Source organism: Poecilia reticulata, chromosome 12 (genome assembly GCF_904066995.2).
Source record: "Poecilia reticulata chromosome 12, P_reticulata-male-v2, whole genome shotgun sequence".
In the NCBI taxonomy this organism is placed as follows: domain Eukaryota; kingdom Metazoa; phylum Chordata; class Actinopteri; order Cyprinodontiformes; family Poeciliidae; genus Poecilia; species Poecilia reticulata.
The window spans coordinates 17,229,824-17,256,145 of NC_088841.1; the positions used below are offsets into that span (position 1 = coordinate 17,229,824).

Genomic DNA, 26,322 nt, shown 5'->3' on the forward strand with positions numbered 1-26,322 from the left:
AATCCTCACTCACTCATTAGAAACGTTGCACTTTCCAATGCTAAATGATCCAGAGGTTTCAATTAATTTGTTCTCATTTCTTTAAATAAATAGCACAATAAAATACAATTGCATTTTATATTTAAATTTTTTTATCCGGGCGACATAGATGGAGTAGTTTCTTCTGTCAAATCTGAGGAGATCATAAAGCTGTCTCAGCTCTTGATGCAACACAAGCAGGAAGATGCGCCTAAGAAATCAGTGCGAGTCCTTCACCTGTCCTTGAACCTGCATCCAAAATTATCCATGGTAACCAATTGTTGTTATGGGCGACAGGAGGAAGTTATTTTCATTCATAGGATTCAACTCAAATATGCATCAGGAAATGTTTTGCAGCATTTTGTTGTCTGGGTTATTGCTATGGAGACAATCAAAAACAAAGCACGGTAATCTCTTATTTTCTGGTATTAAAAACCTGTTTTAGAGACATTAGCGGGAGGCTATAGGCAATGTTGTAGAGCGTGTAAGCCCGGAGCCGTTTCACTTTCAAGTACGCTCCACTCTGCCTCCTCATCTGGCTGCTCTCTTATTTTCCATACATCAAAAAGTTATAATTTTTTCCATTGAAATTAAAAAAATACATATATGCATTAAAATAAAAAAATAAATAATCCAATGTCTTCTTAGTGTTACAATGATGTAGAGATAAAAATCTCCAGGTTGCACTTCTTTAAGTTCTCCTTTTGGAAAAATCTGATTTAATTTGACCTGCAAGTCTTTTTTTTTTTTTTCTTCATTTTTTTACTCACTGTGATGGTTTTGTTTTTATGATGTATCTGACATTGAACGTGTTTAGTCTTACTTTGCTTAAGAGGACCAAGGACAGAACTGTCACTTGTTCCACACACGCACACACACACGCACATACATACACTACATACATACACACACACACACACACACACACACACACAGGCATGAACACACACATGCACGATGGCTTTGAATGGAACATAGGAAGTGTTTGGAAACCACTGACATAAACAGATGGCCCAGCATCTAAAATTTCCCTGAACAAGATTCTGATAATCGTTCAGTCCTGCATTTTTCTGTCATCTATTTGCTGTGGTATTCTGATTCAGTTTGCATCCAGCACTCACAAGACAGGAGAAGATTGTGTATTTATAAAATGCAAAGTGGATGATGGTGCGTCACCAATCCCACACTTCTAATCACCTTGTACTCAATCTCAGGCATTTATTTTTGGGTTCTCTTGCAGGTAATTGCTTCCTCTGGATTCGAGATGAAAATGTTAATGCATTTTAAACTCTGTTAATCAAGAAAATAGCTGTGTCCTTTATGCCTGTTGTGTTTCAATAACTTGCCGTTTTGAGCAGAATTTACATGTGGATGATGCATGTTCAGAATATCATTCAAAATCTGCATTTTTTGTTGGAAAATTGGTAACTTACTGTGTGAGCATGCAAGAAAAAAATGGAAAATAACTCAACATTAATGCTTCACAATTTGTTGCACTTAAAATCTATATGACCTAATGAAACTTAGAATCTTAACTTAAATTTCTCTGCTGCATTCCCCAGCGTTTTCGTTGGCGCTGGCAAAAGCGTGCTGTGGCCGGGGCTCCTGACATGCGTTCCCCCTGAGCTTGGTGACGCCTCCCTCAGCAGCACGGTGGCAGGATGCCAGTGCAGGCTGCCCAGTGGACAGAGTTTCTGTCCTGTCCCATCTGCTACAATGAGTTTGACAGCAGCGGCCACCAGCCCATCAGCTTGGGCTGCTCCCACACGGTGTGCAAAACGTGCTTGCACAAACTGCACCGCAAGGCCTGCCCCTTCGATCAGACGCCCATCAGCACAGACATCGACCTGCTGCCGGTCAACTGCGCCCTGCTGCAGCTGGTTGGAGCACAGGTGAGGCTGTCCACTCATGGTCAACATGAGTGATTTTTCAGATGCCTAACCTTTCAAGTTAAGCATCTTATGATCTTCTTATAGATCCCAGATGTTCCTCCTGTGAGTCTGAGCAGTGCAGCAGATGTTGAGCACTACGACCTCTGCCGACTGTGTGTAGAAGAGCTGGCTCTCTACCTGAAACCTATCAGTGGTGCCAAAGGTACTGAATGTTTTCATGCATATCTGACATCATCAGTAGAATCTTCTTGAAAAGAAACAGCTGCATTTGTACTGAAATTAGGTCACAATATATGGTGTTTCACTGGATTTTACTTAGAAGTAATACAGTAAAGGGCGTTGAATATAAATACATGCAACAAGTTTCAGATTCCTATTTGTAAATAATTTTGAAATTGACAAGAAAGACTTCAGTTGAGGTCTCAGTTTTGTTAAAAAGCTGAGAAGGATGGTAAAATGGAATAACAAGCAGCTTTTCACATTTTTACTCATGGGAATATATGGGGAACGATGTATTTTTGGGCTAAAAAGGAACAATAATTGGACCACCTCAAATAGCCATAAATGTATCTATGGAAGTTCTGTGTTGGAGGGAAATGACACTTGAACATTTGCCATAGAGAATTAATCTCTTCATATTCAGCCTGCGGAGGCCGCTTGTAAAAGTTGGCATTCATACTTTCACACATCTCATGATGCTAGAAGCTTCTGTACTTTTTTGGTGCTTTGGGAACATTCAGCTTTATTTGAAAACACATCATAAAAAGTGAGACACACCACTGGCCTCATGTTATTATTTGGATACTTGACTTGATGATGTTATTGCCCTATAAGAGCCCGAGAAACAAAGTGCCTATTAATTTAGAGTAGCTCTGTGAAATTAAAAACCGCTTTGACTGAGACAACCTGTAGCAGATGTGTACTCAACAGTTTCTCGCATGCAATCTGCAGGTGTGGCAAACTTGAGTCCGAGCGTGCTCAGTAGGCCCATGCAGAGAAAGCTGGTTACCCTGGTGAACTGCCAGCTGGTAGAAGAGGAGGGTCGTGTGCGGGCGGTCCGGGCAGCCCGCTCTCTGGGGGAACGGACTGTAACCGAACTCATTCTGCAGCACCAGAACCCCCAGCAGCTCTCTGCTAACCTCTGGGCAGCAGTGAGGGCACGGGGCTGTCAGTTTCTGGGTCCTGGTGAGTGTGTGTGTGTCATGGTACATTTGTTGAAAATCAATTTGAGTTTGGGTTTCTCACAACAACTAATTGTTAGCTGGTAAAGTCCCATCATGCATTGCTACACATGGTTGTTGGTAGGGAAGTAAAAATACTAATGTGTCATCTGTCATTCACTTGGTTCTGACACAGGGGAAAATTTGTTGCTACTGCCGCTAATTATCAGATAAACTCCAAGTAAGAATATTTGGGGAAAGCAGTCATTGATATAGGCTTATAATATAATCTGAGGATTGTACTATCAGAGGACAAAGTAATAAAAGCATTAGAGCATCACATTATCTTACTTCATGCTTACAAATATAATTATACTTCAAATGGAGAAACCTTTCTCAGATAGAGGTTAAAAGCACTCACACAATTTTCTTTTGTGCTGCCAGTAAACTGTGAGACAGCCATTTTGCATATTTCCTTTAGAAAGGACTTTATTCAAGAAAACAGTCAGCTTCTTTCTCTCTAAACAATAAGCAGTAAAAAACTGTCTCTCTACTGCCAGATCTAAATTAAGATAGTTTCCCTTGTCCATTCTTAGTTTTTAATCTCTAATTTTTGTATTTGAATATTGATTAGTATTCTCATATGAAAGTATGTGTTTTGTTGATGAGTTTCCTTTGAAATTGTCTAAATTACTTGTCCAACTCATCCAACTGTCAGCTGGTATTGGTACCTGGTGTCCTGTGATGATTACTCATAGGGCAGATTCTGACTGGGAACAAGTTTCTCATCATGATAACCTAATGAGTTAAAAAGTCTGAGGACACCTGGTTGTTTTTGTTTTCAATGTCCTTTTGTCTCTCTTTACTCGTGTAGAAATATCAAGTATTTATTGTTGTCACACATTTATGTAATCTTTGCAACTTCAGCTGTGAGTCAGTGCATCTGTCCTGAGCATCTCTCTCTTCCTCTCTCTCTCTAATTCTCTTCTCATCAGCAATGCAAGAAGATGCACTGAAGCTGGTTTTACTAGCTTTGGAGGATGGTTCTGCTCTGTCTAGGAAGGTGCTGGTTTTGTTTGTGGTCCAGAAGCTGGAGGCCCGGTTCCCCCAGGCATCCAAAACCAGCATAGGCCACGTGGTGCAGCTGCTGTACAGGGCCTCCTGCTTTAAGGTACGGGGGAAAAAAATAAATAAATAAAAGCTACAGTGAAAGATACAGAAAAAATATAAAATATGTGAGCGCAAACAACAAGCTGCACTCTTGAGATGTCTATTTCAATAAAAAAAAACAAGGACGCCACAGTTTTTTGAATGGAAGACACTCTTTTGTAATTCTTCCCCTTAGGATTTAGCTTTTCGGAGCTGTTTCCAATTTCAACACAATGTGTTGCCATATGAGAATACAGAAAAACCATTGACTAAAATAGTCTTTCAAAATTTAGGTGAATACCCCAGTTTGTTTTTTAAAAAAAAATCTTAATTTCTTCCTACTGAATCACATGAAATACTACTACTAGGAAGGCATTCATTTGCAATTAGGATATGAGTTTCTGTAGGCAAACCTTTGGTGTGTGTATTTCTAGAACTGTTATCTGATGACCGATGTGTTTGGCAGGGCAGAAATGCCAGCTACCCGTTCATGACATAACCTCAGACTATATTTGCGCCTCGCTGCCTCGCCTGGCAGGGCGGAGACAGATGGTAATGAGATACAGAGGCAGGGAGATGCACGCACCGAACTGCTGGGAAAAAATTGGACAAGGGTGCAACCAGATCGCAGAAGCAATCCGATTGTGTTTTGGTTTTTGTTAAATGATGCCTGGCGGGGGAGTGCTCTGGTGTCTTATGATGATTACTCATAGGGCAGATTCTGAGAAGGGGAGAGTCCCTTCGTGTGATCAGAATTTGAGTTTGTGAGTCTGAGGACACCATAAACAAACACGCATGTGATTTCTCTGACATTTACTTAAAATGCCTTGGATTGCTTCTGAATTTTCAACTCGTTATATATAGCCACTTCAGTTCCCCTTTTTCCAGCTGTGTGCGCAAGGCCTGACAAAAAATAATCTGTGGTTTTCTTTTCCCCTCACAACATTCTGTGTTCTTACCATAAGGTGACTAAGCGGGATGAAGATTCCTCCCTGATGCAGCTGAAGGAGGAGTTTCGAACGTACGAGGCGCTAAGGAGAGAACATGATGCTCAGATTGTCCACATTGCCATGGAGGCAGGCCTTCGAATTTCTCCTGAGCAGTGGTCCTCTCTGCTATACGGAGACCTAGTCCACAAATCGCACATGCAGTCCATAATTGACAAGGTAATATTACTGTTGATATCTCTAAAAGCCTGAAGATGATCTATGTATTTACACATTGGCACAGATGTGTAAAACCTTTTCAATAAATTCATCTTCGTAACTTTAAACTGGTAAAAATTAATGAAAATACAACATATGATGTGTGTATCGTATCAGTTACACCCTTACTTTGTTATAGGACAGCACTGAGTCTTCTGCCATGATGTTTTATAGAGAGAGAGAGAGAGAGAGAGAAGGAAATTTTTAAATCTTAATTATCTCATGCACAGTAACATGGATCCACAGACTGATGAAAAAGAAACATGCCCATATCATCACAAATTCTTTTTTCTCTCATACAGTCCATATTATTGTATGTGATAGTAATATAAACTTGGATCCTTATTAAAAAGAAAATTGCATTGCAATTCCAGTAACTTTGACCTTTTTAATTATTGATCTGAGTGTAGATATGTGGCAAGTTTAGGCAAGTTTCTGTTTTTCTGTAGCCTTTTCCCATGAACATGACTCAGTTTCACTTAAACTTTGTGAGATTATGCCACTGGAATAAGATATTTCTTGTAAGACTTTCCATGCATTTTAATGATGGCAGTGTGGCCATATTTGATGTAGACTGTTTGCTACGTAACACATACAACCCCTCTTTTAAAGACATTCTCTCTTTGTTTTGTCCTTTGTGCTGCAGTTGCAGTCTCCAGAGTCATTTGCAAAGAGCGTTCAGGAACTGACGATTGTTCTGCAGAGGACGGGAGACCCTGCCAACCTCACAAGCCTTAGACCACACCTAGAGCTACTGGCCAACATAGACCACAACCCAGGTACTTTACCTTTTTCAGATGTTTACAACTTATTTTTTCTTCAAAATTATGAAACACTTGAAATTTCTTTCTCTGATCCCCTACAATTTAGTTAATATCTAATAATAAAAACAACAAATGACAAGAAACACAGTTTGTCTGTCTGTTTAAGCATTAGATATATTTAGTCAGAATTTATATTTGAATTCTGTATCAGTAAGATATCTGCTTGGGGAAACTTTAGAAATGTGATCATTACTTAATCATGAATGCAGATACCCGGCCTGGTTAATAATAAAGGGCAAGATTTGTAATCTGAAGTTTACATCTTAACCACACATTCAACAAAGGCTGACCTTTGACACTTTCAATAAAAAGAAAAAAGATCTTGCTGACATTTGGAGCAGATGTGCATTTCCTCAACACTAGACTTCTAGCTTTAACCTCAAGCAAAGTAGATTTTCCAGTTTTTCAGGGTTGTATCATTTTATCTTGTATTGTGCCTTCTTAATATGTAGTTTAGTATTCATCACAATTCTTTTTGTATTTTACAAACATTCTCTTAGAGCCCTTATCTTCTAAGCCAATCAAACATTAATCTGTCTTCAGATGCCCCTGCACCGTCCTGGGCAGAGCTGGAAAGCGTGATGCTGGCTGTAAAGCTGGTGGTTCATGGACTGGTGGAGTTCATACAGAACTTCAGCAAGAAGAGCCATGAAACTCCACAGGTACGCTGACACACCAGATTGATGCCATTGTGCTTTTAATGTCCCTGCGCTGCTGACTGGACCACACTTTGTTCCTCCTAGTTGAAGGAAATGAAACAATTTCTGGTAACAAACAGCACAGGTGTTGGTTATTATTGTGCAGAAACAGCACAGTAATTATAAACAGTTAGGAAATGGCACAGTTGTGACTCAGATGTTACTGTATTCTTTATAAATATATGCACCGTGCCTTAACTGTAAGGATGCTGATCAGGTACAGTCTTTTAAAGTATGGAAATATGCAGAATTTGCCTTTATGACTCTTCCAGGTCTGAATAAGTAATGAAAATAAAAAAATGTCTAAATAGTAAAATTCTGTTTACATTAACATTTGATTGACATTCTTTGTGTTTAAATTTCCAAATTTAAACTTGATTTTTTTTTTTTTGTCAATCAGTTTTATTGGTTTAGTTTTTCAGAATACAACAGAAATTGTTTTTTTCCCTGAAACTTGAGCTTTTCTTCACGTTTGCCTTTAAGCTTTAATGGTTTGGATGTAACCATATTTTTCAAAAAGAACAGAAAAAAGCTCAGATGTGAAAAGAATAATAATTTTACAAGGCTGCTGTTTTTGAGTTACTGAAAAAGAAAACCTATCAATAAATATTCAATAATAAATTTTTTAAGGGGTAGTTTGTCATGATGTGTGGTTGTGAGTGGTGAGGGAGGCGCAAGTGAACCCATGTAGTCATGATGAAAATGAAGTTTAATGAAGGATCAGGAAAACAAACTCAAAATGACAGCAAGCAGTGGGAGCAAACAGACAACAAATGGACCCGACAAGAGACAAAGACAACAGGTGGACTTAAATACACGTGGAAGGTAATCAAGAAACTAGACACAGCTGGGACCAATCAACAGGGAGGACAGGACAGAGACTCACAGGGAAACAGGACTAAACACAGAAAATCTCAAAATAACTATACAGAAAAACAGATCACAACACAGTTGGCTGTTTTTGTTGGCAGGTGTAGCTGTGTAGCTGCTGAGATCAGATCTTTAGGCAGAAATATGTGTGATTTTAAAACTGGGTCTAGTTTCGATGTCAGTGAGACTTTTTTTTCTTTTTCTTTTACACAAACAAAATAAAGGTATGAAAATTGTACAATCTCCTTTAAGGAATCTTTTGTGGATACTTTGTGTTACAAGTTTATAAATGAAGTTGATTTAGCTTGTCACAAAATGGATTTGCACTGAAATGTTTCGAAAATCTTAGAAAAATAAGTTTTCAAAAGTGTGGAATTTCAAAATGGCAAATGTGCAGAAACCATATATGTTTGTCAGTATTAATTTGTTGTAAGATGTAGTTTTTGTTTTGTCGTTTCAATTCTGCAGCCCCAGGCCAACAGCAAATATAAGACCAGTATGTGCAGAGATCTTCGTCAGCAGGGAGGCTGTCCCAGAGGAACCAGCTGTACATTTGCGCACACACAAGATGAGCTGGAGAAGTGAGATCCCACAAAGGCAGCAATTTCACTTTCACTGCCTTACATATTTTTATGTACAAAAAAAAAAAAAATAACGTTGTTCTCCTCTGCACAGATTCAGACTGAGGAACAAGAAGAGCAGCAGCGTGGTCCGGCCATTCTCTTTAGCCAGCAAAGGCCTCAAAGATGCAGAAGAAAACATGGAGGAAGCTTCCAGCCTGACAAACCCGCTGCTGATCTCCAGAGGGTCAGGCGGGGTGGAAGAACTGAAAAGAGCTTTGACGAATGGAACCAGTGGGGCTAACAGAACCAAATCAGGGTCCACAGAGCTGTACGAATATTACTCTGCCTGTTTCCTGATGAATGAACATGCAAGTCGATCTGGAGATAATCTCATAAATTTTTTATGTTTTTGTGTTCTTTTTGATCATTAGGAAGCCCATGTCCCCTCCCAGGACTCCAGTCAGCCACTCTTCAGGTTCCTCTCCTTTGAGTTCTGCAGGTGGCGCTGATGTCAGCGCTCCTCTTCCTCGACATGGTCAGTTCATCATCTCCTCTCCTCACCCTTCTCAGCCATCAGAGCTGTACTACCAGGAGCCTCACCCTGGTTACGATACGGGGCACTTTCAGCCAAACTGTGAGTCGTTCTTCAAATGAATAAATAAATATGTATTCCTACTACTGCTTTTGAAGAAATTAACCATTTCATGCCTTCTTTCCAGCAGGTTCTTACTATCCATCTGCTCTTCACCCGCCTCACAAATCCTGCATGGCTCGCTTCCTGCGGTCCTCCAATGTCCAGGAATCCTCGCTGCCGCCTTCGGCTGGTGTTTCCTCTTACCCCAATGACCCTCAGGCTCCTCACCCAGCCTCGTCCCCTTCGTCAGGGTTTCCCCCTAGAGACCAGATGGGAGCCCCCACCTTCCATCCCCATCTAGGACAGAATCAATACAGACATTTGGCTCCTGCTCATGGTGTTTATGCTCCTCTTTATGACAGCAGGAGAGTATGGAGGCCTCAGGTGAGACTTAATTTGTTATCATACCAACATTAGAATCCTGTACACATATTTTCAAATGTTGTTCAAATATTTTATTCATAATCTGCCTCCAGGAAGCCAAGGCCATCTTTTAATATTTTATATTGAGTGGTAGCTTTTAGGGGTTTATGACGGGTTTTCAAAAATATTTATTTCTTGGATTTTGCTGCTTTTCTCCTATTTTGACATAAACAAGTGGAGAATAAAGGAAGTGTCAGGAGAAACATGTCATGTCTTTGAGAAATGGATGAAATGCTTTAGTCCTACGTTAATAATTTACTGGGTTCCTACTGGCTTCTTAGCCGTAACGCATTTTAGCTACAGCTTGAAGAACTCACAACTCCCTTCAGTCCATCAGCAACCATTATGCACAATTTGGAGGTATGTGCCACTCTGATCAGCTGGAAACCCTTTTCAACTGGGATCAGAGTGCATGCCAATCCTGAAATGCAAAACATACTTGAGGGTCTGGGAGTGGATTGTTTTTTGCAGATCCTTCTGAGTTTGATTAGAAATATTAAGATTAATTTATTTCCATCGATATTTAGAGGTTTACTGTGCATGCAAGATATGAAAAACAATGTATTTCATATCTACAGCTCCTGTAAGAAAAAAAAAATCAGTTTTGGAAATTAATACTTAATGCGTCCGTTTTTCACATCCTTAAATATTGAAATGAATTAAAAACTAAATTATAAAAAAACAAGTAAAAAATAAATCTTTGGAAGGTAATTTTATTCTTTCTGTTCATGATGTAGGAAATGCGTTTATTAATTTTGCACCAAGCTTCAGTGTTTTTGTTTTCCTGTCAGATTTTGCTGAGCTGAAATACGTTGGTAGACAAACAATGACGTGGTTTTTATTACATTAAGGTATTTGAGTTACTCAACTGAATACTATAAGTTCTTCACTTTGTCTCAGTACATGAATCAAAACAAGTCACACTTTATTTAGTCTAAAAATCTGTGAATTGCGATAGAAGAGTGTCCTGTCTGTTTTTCCATCTAGGTATCTAAAATGAATCAGGCAGTTGGCAGTAACATGAGTATCCTATTGATCAAAGTCCAAAGATGCATAACTTTGATGCATACCGCAGTAATTAGTCTCTGTTAGGTTGTAACCTTTGGAAGGAGGTCAGTCATGCTTTAAACTATCTTGGGAGCAATGTGCCGAGGAGTGTTCAGGCAGTACATTATGAATGAGCTGCCACTGCTACTACCAAGTACCATACGTCATGCAGCACCTTGACATGAAGACAGGAAAAGATGATGAACAGCCATGTTCTCACTGTGCGCTCTAATGCTCCATTATGTGCAAATGGCTTCAGTCTGTTCTTTTAATGCAGTTCTAGTCTGGTTGGAAGGCGGTGTTAAAAAGCATCGAAAGAATTTATGTTAATATCCTCTTTGCTTTGCATAGTTTGCCGTTGTGTGTCCATAAAAGGGTTCTTCTCTTGACTGCAAGAGCTTTAGATTAGAAGTGAAAGGATCGAACAGAACATAAAACACTCTTCTGAAAAAGAACTGGTCCAAAGAAAAATTCTGAAAAAATGTCAGAAAACATTGAGAAACATTGATATCGACAACCTTAAGTGAGGACGTAGAGTCCTGCTCCTTAGAAACTTTTGTGTAGTAATGTTCAACTTGATTACTGTGTAACTTGTCTAATGATTGCCATTATAGCTGTACCACAGAGAGGACGCCAGGAGCAACTCACTGCCTCCAGAGGTTCTTCACTCCTCTGTCTACCAGCCTCCACTCAGGGAGCGATTCAACTCTCTAGACAGTAACTACTGCTCTGGAGCGGAGCACCGTGCTGGGCTGCACAGGGTATGTTAAATAATTCACACGACGGCCAGTATAAATCCTCTCATTTCAGTCTGGTCTTAGAAATGTGTGCTCACTAGAGATGTGCCAATCAGGTTTTTTCCTGCCGATTCCGATCACGGCTGATCACTGATACCGATCACATAATTATTATTTTTTTAATCATAAACACTACGGTTACATTATGTGGGAAAAAAGAACCATAAATTCACCTTAATTTAGACAAAAACTTTTAAATAGCTTTCTCCAAGAAAAACAAAAAAAAAACAAAGAACAGTCATTGTGCAAATTGTACTGCTATTGATAATACTATCTTTAACAGACTGATAACATATGAAGGCCCTGAAGAGGCTAAATAATGCAAAGAGCCAAAATAAAACCTCTCAACATTGCCAAAGAAATTCAAGTATAAAACTTAACATTCAAAGGCAAATACAGGATCTATTACAATTAACAATCCAGAGTTACTGAATGAAAACTTCCTGATAGCATGGCGGCTAGCTGATTACTGCTAGTTCTGAGTGGCTATTTCTGACTGAGCGGAGTAATTATGCAGAACAGGGAGGAGATCGATTATTTTTTCAGAGATTATCTGTCTCATGTTAGGACAGCGAAAGTTTTAATATGTATGTAAAATGTATTTTTTTTAGGTTAGATGCTGCAGCTTTAAGCAAAGGTTTGGTGTGAGAGTCACTACCAGGTGGAGCAGAAGCGGCGCTCCGTCTGTGAAATAGCTCGTAGCAGCGGTTCAACAGCGAGAGCAGAACCAGCGTCTTACATCGCAGCTCGAAGACTTAAATAATTTTGTGGGTTATTTTTTTAGCTTTCTGACCGTCATGCTAATCCAAGTGAGTGTTTGTAGCTGTGCGCTGCTTTACCTGATATCTGATCCTCCGTATGTCTTTTTTACTGCAGTGAACCTCGATGTAGCCAAACTCCGTCAAGTATGGCATTGTTTTTATGCCATATTAGATTAGTTGTGTTGATGCATTTTGACCTGCTTCACCCCACGTGCTTCAATTTTCCGCTGCAACACGCAAACTTCCCCAGTCACTCAGTGCGTTATAGTTCCACATCGCTTAGGATTTGTTGCTGTGCGCTTGCGCAGTGTGAAGGAAAGAGGAGACCAGCTGCATAGGCAAGCTGAGAAGTGAGATGCAGGTGATCGGTTTGTGTGATCAGCAACAAGAGACCGTGATTGGCGATCACTGATCATACACTTTTTCACGAAAATCGGCCGATTATGATTGGTGGCCGATCTATCGGCACACCTCTAGTGCTCACTTATCAGACTCCACTGTTACTTCTTCTCCACATGCATCCATTGTTGATTCACGGGTGATGCTGTAAATCCCTGGGCTTAATTTTCTTATCTTCATTAGTCTGTTCCAGTTAATCAGTAACTCTGTAACTGGTAATTTCTATTAAAATTCTTTCAATCAGAAATGATAAAATCAGACCCACTCATTGCTGCAGTTGGTGGTCGACAAGACGATGTTGTAGGGTTTACTGGTGAAGCTACATTTCTGTGTCAGGAGGAAGAGAAGTGAGTGGGTGAAGCAGAGAAGTATCTGGGTGAGAAGTGGGAGGACCACAGAGTGGGCTGGAGCCACATGCTGCAGAAATGTGACTGAAAGGGAAAGGTAGAGATGAGTTGATAAACGGGTGTAAGAAAACTGAAAACACAAAGAGAAAAAGAGAAATATGCAGTAAATCTGTTCACTGTCTGATTGCATTTAATTTATAAAATGCTTTTAGAGAATTTGTTGCATATTATGCAGATGCAATAATAGTGAGACACAATCCTTAAAACTGGTTCAGACAAATTTAAATGAACAAGACAATAAAAGTGATACATTAAAAACATAATAATCTAAAATGTTACTTTAATCTAAGCTGAAACTGCATTAAATATACATCTAAAAATGCAAAGAGCTCCATGATGCTTTACTTTGCACCACTTTGCTGTCAACATGTTGAAATATGGGTTTCATTACAATTATGCAAATATATATTCTTGGTTCTTGCTCATCTCTTCACTGTTTCCTGTCTGATCTGCTGCTGCTTCAGGACTATGGACGGGTTCCTCTGGGATATGAGGATCTATTTAGACAGAAGCAGGAACACTGGACTCACCACATCCACCACCATCACAATCCCAACAGGCCCTCCCAGTCTTCTCCCATATTCACCACTGATTTTGGAGCAGAGGTAGGAATCAGACGCCTATGATATGAAAAGACATTTACCATGAGCATTAGTATGACCATTTTAATGCACAATGTATGAACAAGATTACCAATCTTTTGATCAAATATTTATACATTTTACTATTTTAAATCTGATTGTATTTAACTTCTGCCTCGTGAAACGTGCACTTGCTGCTCCCCCCAGTGCTACTTAAGAGGGAGGTGGTTGCCTAGCAACTGTGCAGGCAGATATCATAGCAATGCATGGTCCCGGTGTGTGTGTGGGTGTGTGCGTCTGTGAGAGAGCAGAGACTTCTCCGAGCAGTGACTCAGGCATTCAGATGAATAAAGCTTTGTTTAACAGCTTATGGGATGAATTTTTTTGTGAACACACACACTGTAAAATGGGACAGTTACTAAACCAGTGACAGCTTTTCAAATGTCAATTCAAATTAGACAAATTGAGTTACCTCTGGTTGTCTTACAAAGAAAAAGTTAATTGAATTTCCATCTATATTCACTTTAATGCAACACACAACTGTGCGTTTCTGTTGTTTTCACTTGTTAAGTTCAATATTGAAGTTCCAAACATTATTTAAAATCAGGCTTCAGATGATATTTTACAGCAAAGCATTCTCTTAGTTCAGCAGATGAGCACTTTCAGCAAGGTGTATAAGTTTTAGTATTCGTAAAGCAGGACTGTGTGAGACTTTTGTCTCCCCCCTCTGGAAGCAGGAGTAATTGCACACATTTTTAAAAATAAAAACAGAAATTTCCACAATTCCAAGAATATTCTCACAGTTTAGAAGTATTCATGCCTCTTAAGTAATCACCACAGACTACAATAAATTTCACGGTTAGTTATAACTATTTATATCTAGCAGGCTAATTCTAAGTAGAGCATAATTGTGAAACAGGAATGTGACAGTTCAGGATTAAACATTTTTTGTATTACAAATAAAACAATCTGAAAATTGTTGCTTATTATTTGCATTGTATGTGATTTTGTTTCTCAATGTTTCTCTTATAGCATGTAGAAGGCAGTGGAGGTCAGTGTATGGGATGTAGGTTCAGGGGCGAGGACAGTTTGACCCGCTACTCTCCGTGGTCCTGCGGTTCTGCCGGGCCCAACCTTAGCCCCTTTGAGCCTGAACCTCTCAAACACACCCCACCTCACTCCCATTCCCACTCGGAGCATCTGGTGAGATTTACTTCACAATGCAGAAAGCTGGTCCTGATTTAATGCATCCCAGATAAAATCTACACTTGAATGCTAAAATTTGAAATTGTGCTCATGTGTTTGTTGTTCAGGAACTAGACTGTATCGAAGGAGGCCAAGGTGTTGTTAGCGGCACAGGAAAACGATGGCTGCACTCGTTGGATCACTACCGACGTTTGAAAGAGGAAGATCCAATTATTCCCTTCAGTGAGGCGCCCATCATCTCGAAGTGGGGTGCCATTTCTAGGGCATCACGCACAGGCTATCATACCACCGACCCCGTCCAAGCTACAGCCTGCCAAGGCAGCGCCAGCACCACAGCAATAAACTTCAAAGGTGACGAGAAACATGAGAGTTGTCGAAAGGATACAGACATTTCTAATTTGACCAGAACCAGACAGTTGTTCCTTATTACAGTTCATGTACATATTACACATACAGTCTTTATCATAATATTTATCATGGTATTATTTTTCTCATAATTCTCTGACAGATTATAACCACCGCTTTGATCACGGCGACTACAGGTGGAGCTCCAGAGGATCAGACTCCTCTAGCCACTCCAGTTTTCTCGAGAGGTACGGCATTTCAACACTTTGTCAGCCGCTCTTCCAAAGAAAGCAAAATGTTAGATTTGTTTCATGCAAATGTCAGGGGATGCCTACATCTCCAAATCAAGACGTCGAGCCAAATCAGATCAGTGTTTCTATACTCAGAATATCAACTTCTTTTAAAGGTCGCCTGTAATAAAAAGAAAGGTGAGAAAATTATCACAATAAACTAAAGAAGCCCTGTGAGGTTGTTTTGAGTCACATGAAGAGGACATTGATTGTACGACTGAATGTGTGTGTTTTTGTCCGTCTTTCCTGTCCCATACTATTAAGGTTTTAATTTTGCCTTTTAACAATTGGCTTAAATTTCATAATCTTTCAACTGATGCTAAGCATGTTTTTAAAAACCCTACAAAAGGAAGCCATACTTTTTGGGGAAAGAAAATTGATAGTTTGTTTGCATTTGTTTGTATTAGTGAGCATCTTTGTGCAATGGAGCTGAATGGCCATCGAACTTCAATAGGCAGTGGAGAGAAAATTGTGCTGGACCACCAGACAACCTTCCAACGGGATCAAAACCGAACAGAAAGTGAATCTGACCCGGATCGAGACATTGAGCTTGAACTGCGAGCGCTTGACATGGAGGATTCAGAGCACCACAAGATCAAGTCTCAGGTTAGTCTGGGTGCTTAGTCTGCTAAAAATTTGCCATTTAGCTAAACTGGGTACATTTACAGTGTCTCGTAAGAAGCCCTGGTAACTCTGACGGAGCTGCAAAATTCCACGGCTCAAGTGGGAGAATTATTAGTCGGCCACAAATTCGACGAAAGAGTGGCAATAAGAAAGCCTCTGAAGAAAGCCGAATACTGACAGATCTGGCAAGAAAACTTCCTAAAGACTACAAAAGACTTAAGACTGGGATGTAGGTTAACCTTGCAGATGGGAAAATAACTCTAAACCTACAGCCAGTAATACAATCAAAATGGTACAATTAAAGTGCACCTTTGTCAGTACAAATCCATGACGCTTCTTTAAAGTGTTCTTTCCCAAAAATGTTGAAAAAGTAGCCATTTTCTTCCATTTTAGCATTATCTATCACATAAAATACAAACAAGTTTGTTATCCGATTTGTGGTTGGGTTGTATTATCCAAGGATGAAGAATGTGGATACGTTTTCAAGGCGTTGTCTATTCATGTTGCCTTGATGAATGTATGTTATTGTTTTTAAATGAAGAAATGAAAATTAAAATCTAAATCTGAGTAGGTTCATTTGTGTTATAATCTTTCCCTCTTAGGAGTGTTTAGATCTGTCCAGCCCCGAGTCTCAGGATGCTTCCCACCTCCTCCCACCTCCCTGCTCATCTCCTCTGTGCTCCTCCCCTGTAGAGGAGCACACCCAGTCAGAAAGTCTACTGACAGAGAAAAGGGATCCACTCCAGCTAAAAAAGATGGCCTTTAGGTAAAATCTCAACAGAAGTACCCTTAAGGCACATGCTATAAAACTAAACCAAAAAAATCTACAGCTGTTTTAAACCTGTCGTCTTCCCTTGCCTCCTTCTTTTCTTCAATTCTGCTTTTTTGAATTTGGGATTTTCTAGGAAATCTTTGTCCCCAATGGGGCTGGGATCAGGAAGTCTGGGCATCAGGAAGCTGGTGTTACGAACTGGACCTCCGCAACTACGCGACTCCTCCACCAGGACTCATCCTGAGACACCTGGGAAGGAGATGCTGCTCAACTGAAGCTAAAGGAACACACAATCTGTCCTGCACTGATCAAGAGCTGAGTCACTTCTTCTCAAACAAGAATCTTTTACAACAGGGAATTCATTTTTTTATTTTTTATTTTAATAGGTGAAGGTGTGTTTTGGCATCTAAAAAAATCACCTAACAGAACCTTTGACATGCAGTGATCTAAGTGACTGAAGCCAATGATCTTCCAGAGCTTCACTTGTGGACTTAGGGGACTAAATTTGTTATGCTCCAGTAAATTCTACATTTATTTACAGCGCATCCAATAACAGGTCATGTTTTTCCCACATTTCTCAATGTGTGGTTGCTTTTTAGCGTGTGCCTTTGAAGAATTACTTCCCGTAAAAGCAGGCATCCATGAGAATTTAGAATCTGTACAGCTTCTTGTAGGATAATTTATTCTCTTTCAAATCTTGAAACGTTGGTCAGTTATTTTCTGCCTTCAGTATTTCCTAATATTTTGTGTTTGCTCTCTCTCTCTGGACAGCTTCATGTGGTCACAGCTTTGTGCCATTTGGCAAAGTGACCTTTTTACATTTTTTGGTGTCTCTTTGTTCCATAGTATGCCTTATTTCAAAGAAAGGGATATAAAACATAACAAGAAGTGCTGTGAGACAGACTGCTTCAGGAGATACTAACTAACCACAGTTATAACCCTCTAAGGACTCTTTCAACAAAACTATTAATAAACTGTTGTTGAGCACATAGAAAACACTTTATCTCAACATACAAACCCTGCAGGAAGGGTTTTCCTTGCAAAGGTTTCTGTTTATTTGAAGGATTATTTTTATCTTTGCACCTGTAGTTTTTATTCTCAGTTAGTTGATCCCGTCAGATCATAGCCTAGCCAGTGCATTATGCATTTACAATTCCTAACAAGTGAAACAGAAATTCTAAATTACACGCTGTTATTTTTAATATTTAAAAAATAATTCAAAATAAACATTTGGGTTGAACTGATCAGGTTTTCAGATTGAGGGAATTTCTGAAAATTTGAGAAAGTACGCATAGCTCATTTAGCAAATATTTAAAGGACAGAGAGAAAATCTAAAATCCACCGATAACATATTACTTTTAATGAGTCATAAGATATCTATTCAGACCTCTGACTGTCTGTCACAGGACACTGTGCCTGTCAAAAACTCGCATTTGCATATATTCTTTGATGGTCTTAGGTTACATAATTTAATTTAAGTCATGCTTATCTTTCTTTTTGTAGAAATTCTTTGCAATTACTTTTTTCCCAATGTTAGCATTCATGCACTTATAAACAAGGACACTGGTTTGCTTTTGAAGCAGAAATGATCATTTAAGTCAACATAAAGCAGTCAAATGCACAAAGAAACTGTGCAGAGAAACAATAGTGCAAACAGTGGCCTCTCTTTCCTTGATTTTATGAAATCAATCTCCCTATAGAGTTGTGGATTTTGCTCATGAAATTATTTATTTTAAAAAATGCTCATTTTGTTACCCAGTCCATTTTATCTGCTGTCTGTACAATAGTCACAATTTGTGCTGGATGTTTTTAAAGGTGAAGTCAACAAAAAAAAAATGGAGGAACACCACCTGTTGTTTCTTCACGCTAAATCACTGTTTAACTTCTCCAAAACATTTGGATTATTCTTGTTTTAGTGACGCTAACTTCTGTGAAGTTGTATGTTGTGGTATTTTTGTATCTGGATCTTTGTTTTTCATGTTTGCTCTCTTGTCGATTGCTGGCTTTAAGGTCTGTTCGCTATGATCTGCTTTACTGGAGTTAACGGTTAACTTCACCAAGACCCCCTCAAGTCTGTTTAAATTATTTCTGAAGGGAAGTAAGTGAAATTATATTAGAAATGTTTCAGGCTTTGGTAGAAATTTCCTCTAAGGTTCCCACTTTTACACTGTGGGCCAGAAGTTTAAGTAATCAATTACTGATTTATTTTGGACTTTTATTGATGCATTTCAAAAATTTCTTCTGTGGACTTTTGAACTAATAATTTCAACTAATTAAAAAAACACATATCTGGTGCAGGAGCTTTAGTTTGTTAAGCTGTATAAGTTCAAAATTAGATCTACAGGATGTGAGACATTCATGAATCTCACATCATTTAAATTTTTCTGGTAGGATACATTTTGCATGTCAGTCTCACACATTGTTTTGTAACTGTCAGGCAATTTGAGCTTAACTTGTCTAAATGTTTGACCACTCTTCTTATCAGAAACTGTATTCAGAATTCAGAAACTAATTTTATTTTGAGCCATAGTTCATAATTTTCCTGGTTGAGATCAGACCTAGTCCAGAAACTTAATGTTATCTTGGTTTTTCTATTCTAAAAACAGTTTTACTCCATGTTTCAAAGCAGCTGTGACCCAAAATGTTAACGCAGGTGAAAAGAACATCGTTTTTGAAGTAGTTTTGGAATGGATAGGTCAGCGTAATATTTAGTTTCTTTACAAGGGCTTAACCTAAACTTGATTGACAGTTGGTAGATTTTACTTTAGAGCAAAATCAGTGGCAGAAAACATTTAAGTTGAATAATTTCTGATGAGAACAATGGTCGAATAACCAGCTTCAACTTATTCAACTTACTAGAGCACTTAATGGTGGGTTTAAGTTTAACACTGATTGCTCTTGAGGAAATCCTAAATAAATTCAAACTTCTGCTCCCACATTTGTTTTTGAAATTCAACAAAGTTGAAGAAATGCTTTATTAAAAGACCAAAATTAATGAGATTTATGCCGATGATTATGTTACGTTCTCACCAACAATGTAGGTGTAGCTGCACTGTGTTAAAATATAAAATGAAGGCCTGGAGACTCTTTGGTTGTTTCCACCCCTAACCTAACGATTTAACTTTTTTGAGCCTTGCCTTGTACGGTTGATTCCTGGACGCAAAAGATGAGGGCTGGCGCAGACGGACATTTTAACCAAGCTTGGCTAGCTACAGTCTCTCTGCTTCTGTTTACAACTTCTCCTTTGAAGTCATGTAAAGTTAAGTGCCATGTCGTTTATAGTACAATCAGTCCCTGCAGTCCTCTTGACGGCTTATTAAGACTCCTTACACAGAAGCTGTGATATTCTCAGAGGTTCCTGACTTCTCAGAGATGCTCCTCTTGAAGTTGTGTTGTGATCCGTTGGAGGAGGTTCGGTCCTTCGTTTATCAATCACTCAGGGAGTCCTTCAGTTGGCTTTTTCTACACACGTCTCCGAGTGATCCTTTCACCCAGAGCGGATTGTGGTGGTGAAGTGTCAATGATATTATTACCAACGTTTACTTTACTGGTGTTTCCTTTTCCTCCTCTCAGTATCAATATTGGCTCTGCTTTGAGTATCAATGAAAAAAAGGGCTGGGCACATATGGGACTGTTTGTAAAGGAGTTATCGTGAGTATTGAGTCAAAGTGTTTGTTTATGAAGTTTCCATGGAGCCCTGCTGGCGAATTGCACTGGACAAGTCCGCCGCCCACCCCACAGCCAGCCCACCTGCATCCCGTGACATGCATGCGACACGGCCCCTCTTGTGATTGCAGAGGAGTACCAATGATTCTGTAGTTGTGATACAACACACCCGGCGCTGTAAGAGTTCTGCACATGCCCACTGTGTGGCCACGTCAAGTGCTGAAGTTTGTTTGCAGCGTCTTATTTGCTTGCTCGGAAAATTTAATATCGTTTATCAGCGACTTTATTAATATTGTTGATATTAAAACCACATTTGGTTGTTGTGTTATTATTTTTTTTTTCCTTCTCGATATTTTTGAAGTTTGCTCATTTTGGTTAAACTTATGAGTTTTCTGTAACTTTTTTTTAAAATCAGACAACAAAGTGTCTGAATATTTTAAATTATATGGGGGGGAAAAAATCTTGTTTGTTGATTGTGAAACATAATGAACTGATGTTTGAAGTATTCATGTCTGTATTAGACATTTTATTTGCAAATCTATTGTTCGATTGAAATGTAAATGAATTTTTTAAGAGATGGTACACATCTGTCATTGTATACAGTCTGGCACCATCATTAGATGGACTTGTATTAACGCTCATTTCTACAGCCTGTGATAATCAGATTTATTTAAATGTTCCAAATCCTTGGGGCAGTTGTGTAATGTCTCAGAGCCGAGAAGGTCTGATGCTTCTGAGACAAAACCTCTTAAAATGTCCCAAAAATGAATAATACTGTTACGTATTCCATTTATTTCCTCGGAAATATTGCATTGTGAAAGGTTTCCCTTTTACTTACTGTATTTGTAATGCAGATCTGGAGTTAGGTCTAACCCTATGGTGGTGATAATGATGATTTATGTGCTATTAATAATTGATGAAGCAGTCTGTGTATTGTTTTACTGACTGACTGATTATTTTCTGTGTTTTTCTGGCTTGTTCAGCAGTATTGCACTGACCTAGAGACTGGCTGAGCAGGAAACCACTCCTGTGTTGCACTGAGTGTTATAATAAGGAACATTAGAGTATATGAAACTGCATGCTTTAATAAACTGAGAGCTGTGAAATGCTTCTGTGTGTTTGTAACCTCTATTATTTTCGTCTTTTGACAGTTTTGCACATCAGCAGTTGTCAATGAGTTTTCTTCATTGTATGTTTGCATGATTTTTTTTTTACTACAGCACATGAATTTCTTGGTAGGAATTAAAATGATAGATTATAGATTTTTAAAACTCACTGTGTTATGCAAGATAAGCTTAATACAAAGAAAAAAACCAGAAACTACTAGTTTCATACAGAAGAGGAAAAAAGACAGATATAATTCTGACAGGGCAGAAGAAAAACACTCAGAAGAACACTGCCAGAAGTACGCAAGAGCATCTGAAGGAAGAGTGCGTGAACCAGAGCTGCGCATGTAAGTCACCTGACATAACAGGAAAAGTGAAGTCACATAATGATTCAAGTTCAAGGCCAATTCAACAAAGGTCTATAAAGAAGTACAAAAGATTTGCTTGAAAGAAAAGAGTAAACACTTTTTCTCTCATCCTTCCCAGTAAACACAGAAAAATGAAGTGCATTTAATCAAGACTTTTCACTTTTAAGATTTTTAACTGCGACTCCAACCGAGATGTCTTAGTCATGAGCAACAAGCGTTTGGATTTGACATTTCAGTTGATGGGCACTTGAATGAAAGTATTCTATTTTTGATATCTTGCCACTTAGTAGCAAGCCAGCTCATAGAGGAAATTATACAAGCGTTGAAAAAAAGATTTTTTTTAAACCGCACACTAAAAATAAATTTCTTTACTTGAGTTTGATTTTTTCTTATTTTTTTATGTTAAAATGTGAAAGAATGTTGTACTGCATTAAACTTCATCCATGTGTCACTAAACAACAATCTCCTTACCGGCTGGACAGGAATGGCCAGCACGAACACAACTCAAGGTGAACAGTGGGCTTGTCCACACTAGACTGCGCTGTGATTTGGTGACAGGGCAACAACAGACTTTCACTTTAACAGCAGAACTATGATGTGAATAAATTGTTTTCTTCTCAATCAAATTGCAGCTGAATAATATTTTTTCACGCTACTCATGTCCTTTTTAGCGATTCCTTGAGAATACTGCAGGTTCAACAATTCACCAAAAAGATCCACTTTTGGTGAATTGTTTCTTTCTAAAAATGTATCTGTGAAAAAAAAAGAAAAAAATAAATTTCTTATTACATTTATAAAATGTTAGATAATACTCCAAATGTTTCGACTTTGGTGTAAGTCACTTATTAAATTGATGGGTTTTAAAAAGATAAGACTATGGGATCTATGGGGTTATCAGTTGTCAATATTTTACCTACCTGTAGACATCTGTTAGAGAGATTATAGGTTACAGCTAAATGGAAAGGTGCAATGCAACTAACAAAATTAAAGTTTATTGAGGTCTGGGTGATGTCCCTCTTGGTGATGCTTGATTTTTTTTTTTCTACAGCACATGCACGTAGGTTGTCAAAGTTGTAAAGATCTACTGGGACTACATTTGAAGATGACAGCTCAAAGAAGGATTCTTCATTAAAGAGAAATTACAACCCTGAGCATCCTCTTCGACAGGATTAATTTGAATGAACTCTGTTTATATCACTAGTCTTGAAATGAATTTTTCTAGTAACAAAGTTTTCCTGCTAAAGAGTTAAACTGCAATATACCCCGACTTGACAAAAAGACTTGAGCTGAGGATAGAATTCTTTCTTTTAACCAAGAAGCATCTAACCCCAGGTCACCGAGGCCAACGCCTCACCTCACTTGGCTCAGCAGCAGCACTCTGGGTACAGGACTGAGGAGCGCCAGTATGCGCATGCGCAGTGTAGGTGTCAGCGGGTTGGTTGGGCTTGTGTTTACAGCTCTCCTGGATGCTGCTCGCTGCCGATGTTCCCGAGAAAGTGCAATGCTGTGTCAAACGCCATTGGAATAAGAAATCCGTGGACTTAAAGGTAAGCGGGTTTGCGTTTGCACATGCTTAATATTTTCAAAGCCGGAAGTGACTGTCACATTCGTTTTGAGGATAAGCGGCTGTTTGTTGGTGCGAACTGCCCGGGTAGCATTGCTAACAGGCGTTAGCTCAGCAGCCATAATAAAGTAATGGCCTGTGAGGCTGTGGCCAACGCCAGCAAGCCAGCTGGGTTAATTCAGGAAATACTCGCAAACACTTGAACGTAGCAGTTTACATTACTTACGTAGCGGTGACGGGATAGCGTGCCCAAACGGTAAATGTGTAATGAAACGTTTGAGTTACTTGAAGTCGATTTTTACTGTTGCTATCTTAGCTAACGTTAAGCAGATTGGTGATGGCTAACAAATCGAAGCGATAAGTTAACATCAGAGGAGGCGAGGCTCACCCAACATTATCAAACAGAAACTGTTTGGTTTTTGTTCAGATGACTGTTTAGAAGGGTTTCAGGTTAAAGATTCTATAATGTCTTCTTGGTTGTACTAATTATCTCTAAATATGTCTGCTGGATATTGCACAGAGTATATCCAAAATTAAATAAATAAAATAAAAAATAAGCCAGCTATTTCATGGTCTTTACTTAGATTTTTCTTGCGTTTTTACAGTTACTTAAGATAGTTATATGGTTTATATGTAACTGCTAATAACGCCTTGAATGAAACTTCTCTGATTTCAATATATACTAAGCAGAAGAGTGAATTGTTTTTATTTTTCCTACAACATATTCTAATAAAAACACACAAATTTTGTGTTGCCAGAAAGTTTGAATATCATTTACGATAAAAAAACAAAACAAAAAACAAAACGTATATGGAAATGAAATGTTACATAATCACGGGGAAGACTTGTGACGTGACTGTTCATCCCAATGAAATGATTATTACAAAGAAAGATTTAAAAGTGCCTTATCCAGTCTTATTATTGAAAGGTTGAGTGGAAGGAAAATCATGCAGAGTGAACATTGATAACCAGAACCTTGATTCCTTGATTGAACAGTGACATAATGCTCGCTCAAGACTTTCAGGCAAAGAATTTTAACCCTTAAACTATATCACTCTGGGTGTAATAAAACTATAGAACATGACTTTCACATTTTGAATGTAGATGCATTTATTTAATAAAAAACAACAACTATGTGTTAAAAGAGTTAGCTCTTCAAATAAAACCCAAAAACTAAAAGGAATTACAGGATCTGTCCTTTACCTGAGAGATGACTTACTTGCCTTTTGGAAAATCATTTCAAAGTCAATAATAGCTGTTTTCAACATTATTTATGTGGAAAATTGTTTGATTTTCTTATTCGTAATTGTTAAAGGCATTACTTTATTGCGATAAAAAAGGAGTGTTAAGCAACCTTTCTGATGGGATGTAAGTAGTTATTTGTTATCAAGAGGAGAGATGTTATCATTGCATCATCAGGAGAGCAGTTGGTGTTGCACAGCTCTGGAGTTGAATAGGAATTTATTTGTATTTCAATGAATTGGCTAATTATTACAAAAATAATCATTACTAAATAATTAGAGATCCTATCTTGGTATCTCACCGTTTGTACAGCTCACAATAATGCCAGCAGCTCTCTTGTGTGTTCCCCTTAAAGCTAGCTAGTTATGTTCACTGTTAGATTCCTAAAGTTTGCCAGTATGTTTTGATACTTGTTTTACTCATAGATCACTTTGGACTCTTTTAAAATGCTAAAACAGAACAAGTTTGCTGCAGTATCTTCAGCTTGCTCTCTGCTGAAGTCTATCTGACTTGGTAGCCTGAATGAAATGCTGAATTTGCCTCCGTAGAGAAACAGAAACATTTGACAATTTTTGTGTTTCCGCTGATGTTATATTAAACACCGCGCAGATGTTGACAATAGCCAAGTCCTTTTTTGCTGCAGTTACAATTTTCACACCTATTTGTGTTGTCATCATTGTGACCTGGTGTTCATTGATCAGACAGATTCAGTATTAGTTGCCCATAAGTTAGCAACAAGCTGATTTCCCAGGGCATTTCTATTTTTTTTTCTCCTCATTAACTATGATGGTGTTAATTTCCACATAACGCTTTAATTTATTTTTTTGTCATATTTTACTTTGCATTTATTTTAGGATGGTCTACTTCCTGATCTCTCTGTAAGTTTACAGTGTTTCTAAAAGTCATTTTTAATGATAATTTTGTCAATTTCTCTCATTAGCATCAACACGACTGATATCGGATCAGCTTGGATTTGTAAAAGCAAATATCAGCAATTTCCATCATCCATTAAAAATTGTAATTAAGGAAAACTACAGCGACAATTCTTGTCAACAAAACCATCACTACACATGATTAGAGATCAAAAAATGACACTAAAAGGCTTACTTTATATATGTTGATATATTTGCCACAAATTTGAAACTTGACTGGAAAGAAGCATTGGTTGAATTGACTTTGTATTTTGAATGAACACATTTGATCTGATTCTGACTGGTAAATAACATATTCACCAGTTAGTTATTTAAAAACATTGTTTCCAAATTGATATTTTAATAACATTTTTAATGCCCTTTTACTTTTGTAAAACTTTGTATACAATTTCTGTACATGCAACCATTCTAAACCTTCATCTTTATAACATTGCTTATTTCAGAGCAAACTCAGTAAGAGGTGTAAAAGGAGTTACTCTGTATATTTCTCTCTTGTAATGCCTAAGCCAGTTTTTACTGTCAGAAATCCTGAACAGTTGTGTGATTGCATAACAGAGTCATAAGAAAAAACAAAATCTTAGTCAGCTTTTTTTTTATGGTCTAAATCCTTCAAGTCAGATGTTATACACTTTTATAGCTGATGATGCGTTCACAAAACCACTGAAATAACAAATCACCAATTTGTTTCTTTGTAAACATTAACTGTACTGCCATCAACAATCAGTGTTTCACTGAGACCTAGAACACACTCCCTCACTTAATACATAATTACTGCTCCT

General features: G+C 38.3%; 2 protein-coding genes across 8 annotated transcripts in view; both read left to right on the plus strand.

Moving 5' to 3' along the window:
- rc3h2 (ring finger and CCCH-type domains 2) overlaps nucleotides 1-21,441 on the plus strand; it is a 32,137-nt gene extending 10,696 nt beyond the window's left edge. For 4 of the 5 annotated variants that reach the window (XM_008424022.2, XM_008424018.3, XM_008424019.3 and 1 more), the window contains exons 2-20: nucleotides 1,581-1,910; nucleotides 1,995-2,112; nucleotides 2,862-3,095; nucleotides 4,066-4,241; nucleotides 5,185-5,385; nucleotides 6,071-6,203; nucleotides 6,792-6,910; nucleotides 8,285-8,397; nucleotides 8,492-8,707; nucleotides 8,811-9,013; nucleotides 9,099-9,397; nucleotides 11,098-11,244; nucleotides 13,312-13,452; nucleotides 14,461-14,631; nucleotides 14,742-14,985; nucleotides 15,143-15,227; nucleotides 15,677-15,875; nucleotides 16,496-16,659; nucleotides 16,799-21,441. In XM_008424022.2, coding sequence (XP_008422244.1) covers nucleotides 1,680-1,910; nucleotides 1,995-2,112; nucleotides 2,862-3,095; nucleotides 4,066-4,241; nucleotides 5,185-5,385; nucleotides 6,071-6,203; nucleotides 6,792-6,910; nucleotides 8,285-8,397; nucleotides 8,492-8,707; nucleotides 8,811-9,013; nucleotides 9,099-9,397; nucleotides 11,098-11,244; nucleotides 13,312-13,452; nucleotides 14,461-14,631; nucleotides 14,742-14,985; nucleotides 15,143-15,227; nucleotides 15,677-15,875; nucleotides 16,496-16,659; nucleotides 16,799-16,940 — 3,336 coding nt within the window. In that variant the 5' untranslated portion in view covers nucleotides 1,581-1,679 and the 3' untranslated portion in view covers nucleotides 16,941-21,441. The remainder of the gene's footprint in view (nucleotides 1-1,580; nucleotides 1,911-1,994; nucleotides 2,113-2,861; nucleotides 3,096-4,065; nucleotides 4,242-5,184; nucleotides 5,386-6,070; nucleotides 6,204-6,791; nucleotides 6,911-8,284; nucleotides 8,398-8,491; nucleotides 8,708-8,810; nucleotides 9,014-9,098; nucleotides 9,398-11,097; nucleotides 11,245-13,311; nucleotides 13,453-14,460; nucleotides 14,632-14,741; nucleotides 14,986-15,142; nucleotides 15,228-15,676; nucleotides 15,876-16,495; nucleotides 16,660-16,798) is intronic. The other variant, XM_008424023.3, reaches the window with a different exon arrangement.
- Nucleotides 21,442-23,195: 1,754 nt separating this feature from the next.
- Nucleotides 23,196-26,322, plus strand: part of rabgap1 (RAB GTPase activating protein 1) — a 75,259-nt gene continuing 72,132 nt past the window's right edge. For all 3 annotated transcript variants that reach the window (XM_008424026.3, XM_008424027.3, XM_081613333.1), the window contains exon 1: nucleotides 23,196-23,352. The gene's annotated coding sequence lies outside the window, so the exon portion shown is untranslated. The remainder of the gene's footprint in view (nucleotides 23,353-26,322) is intronic.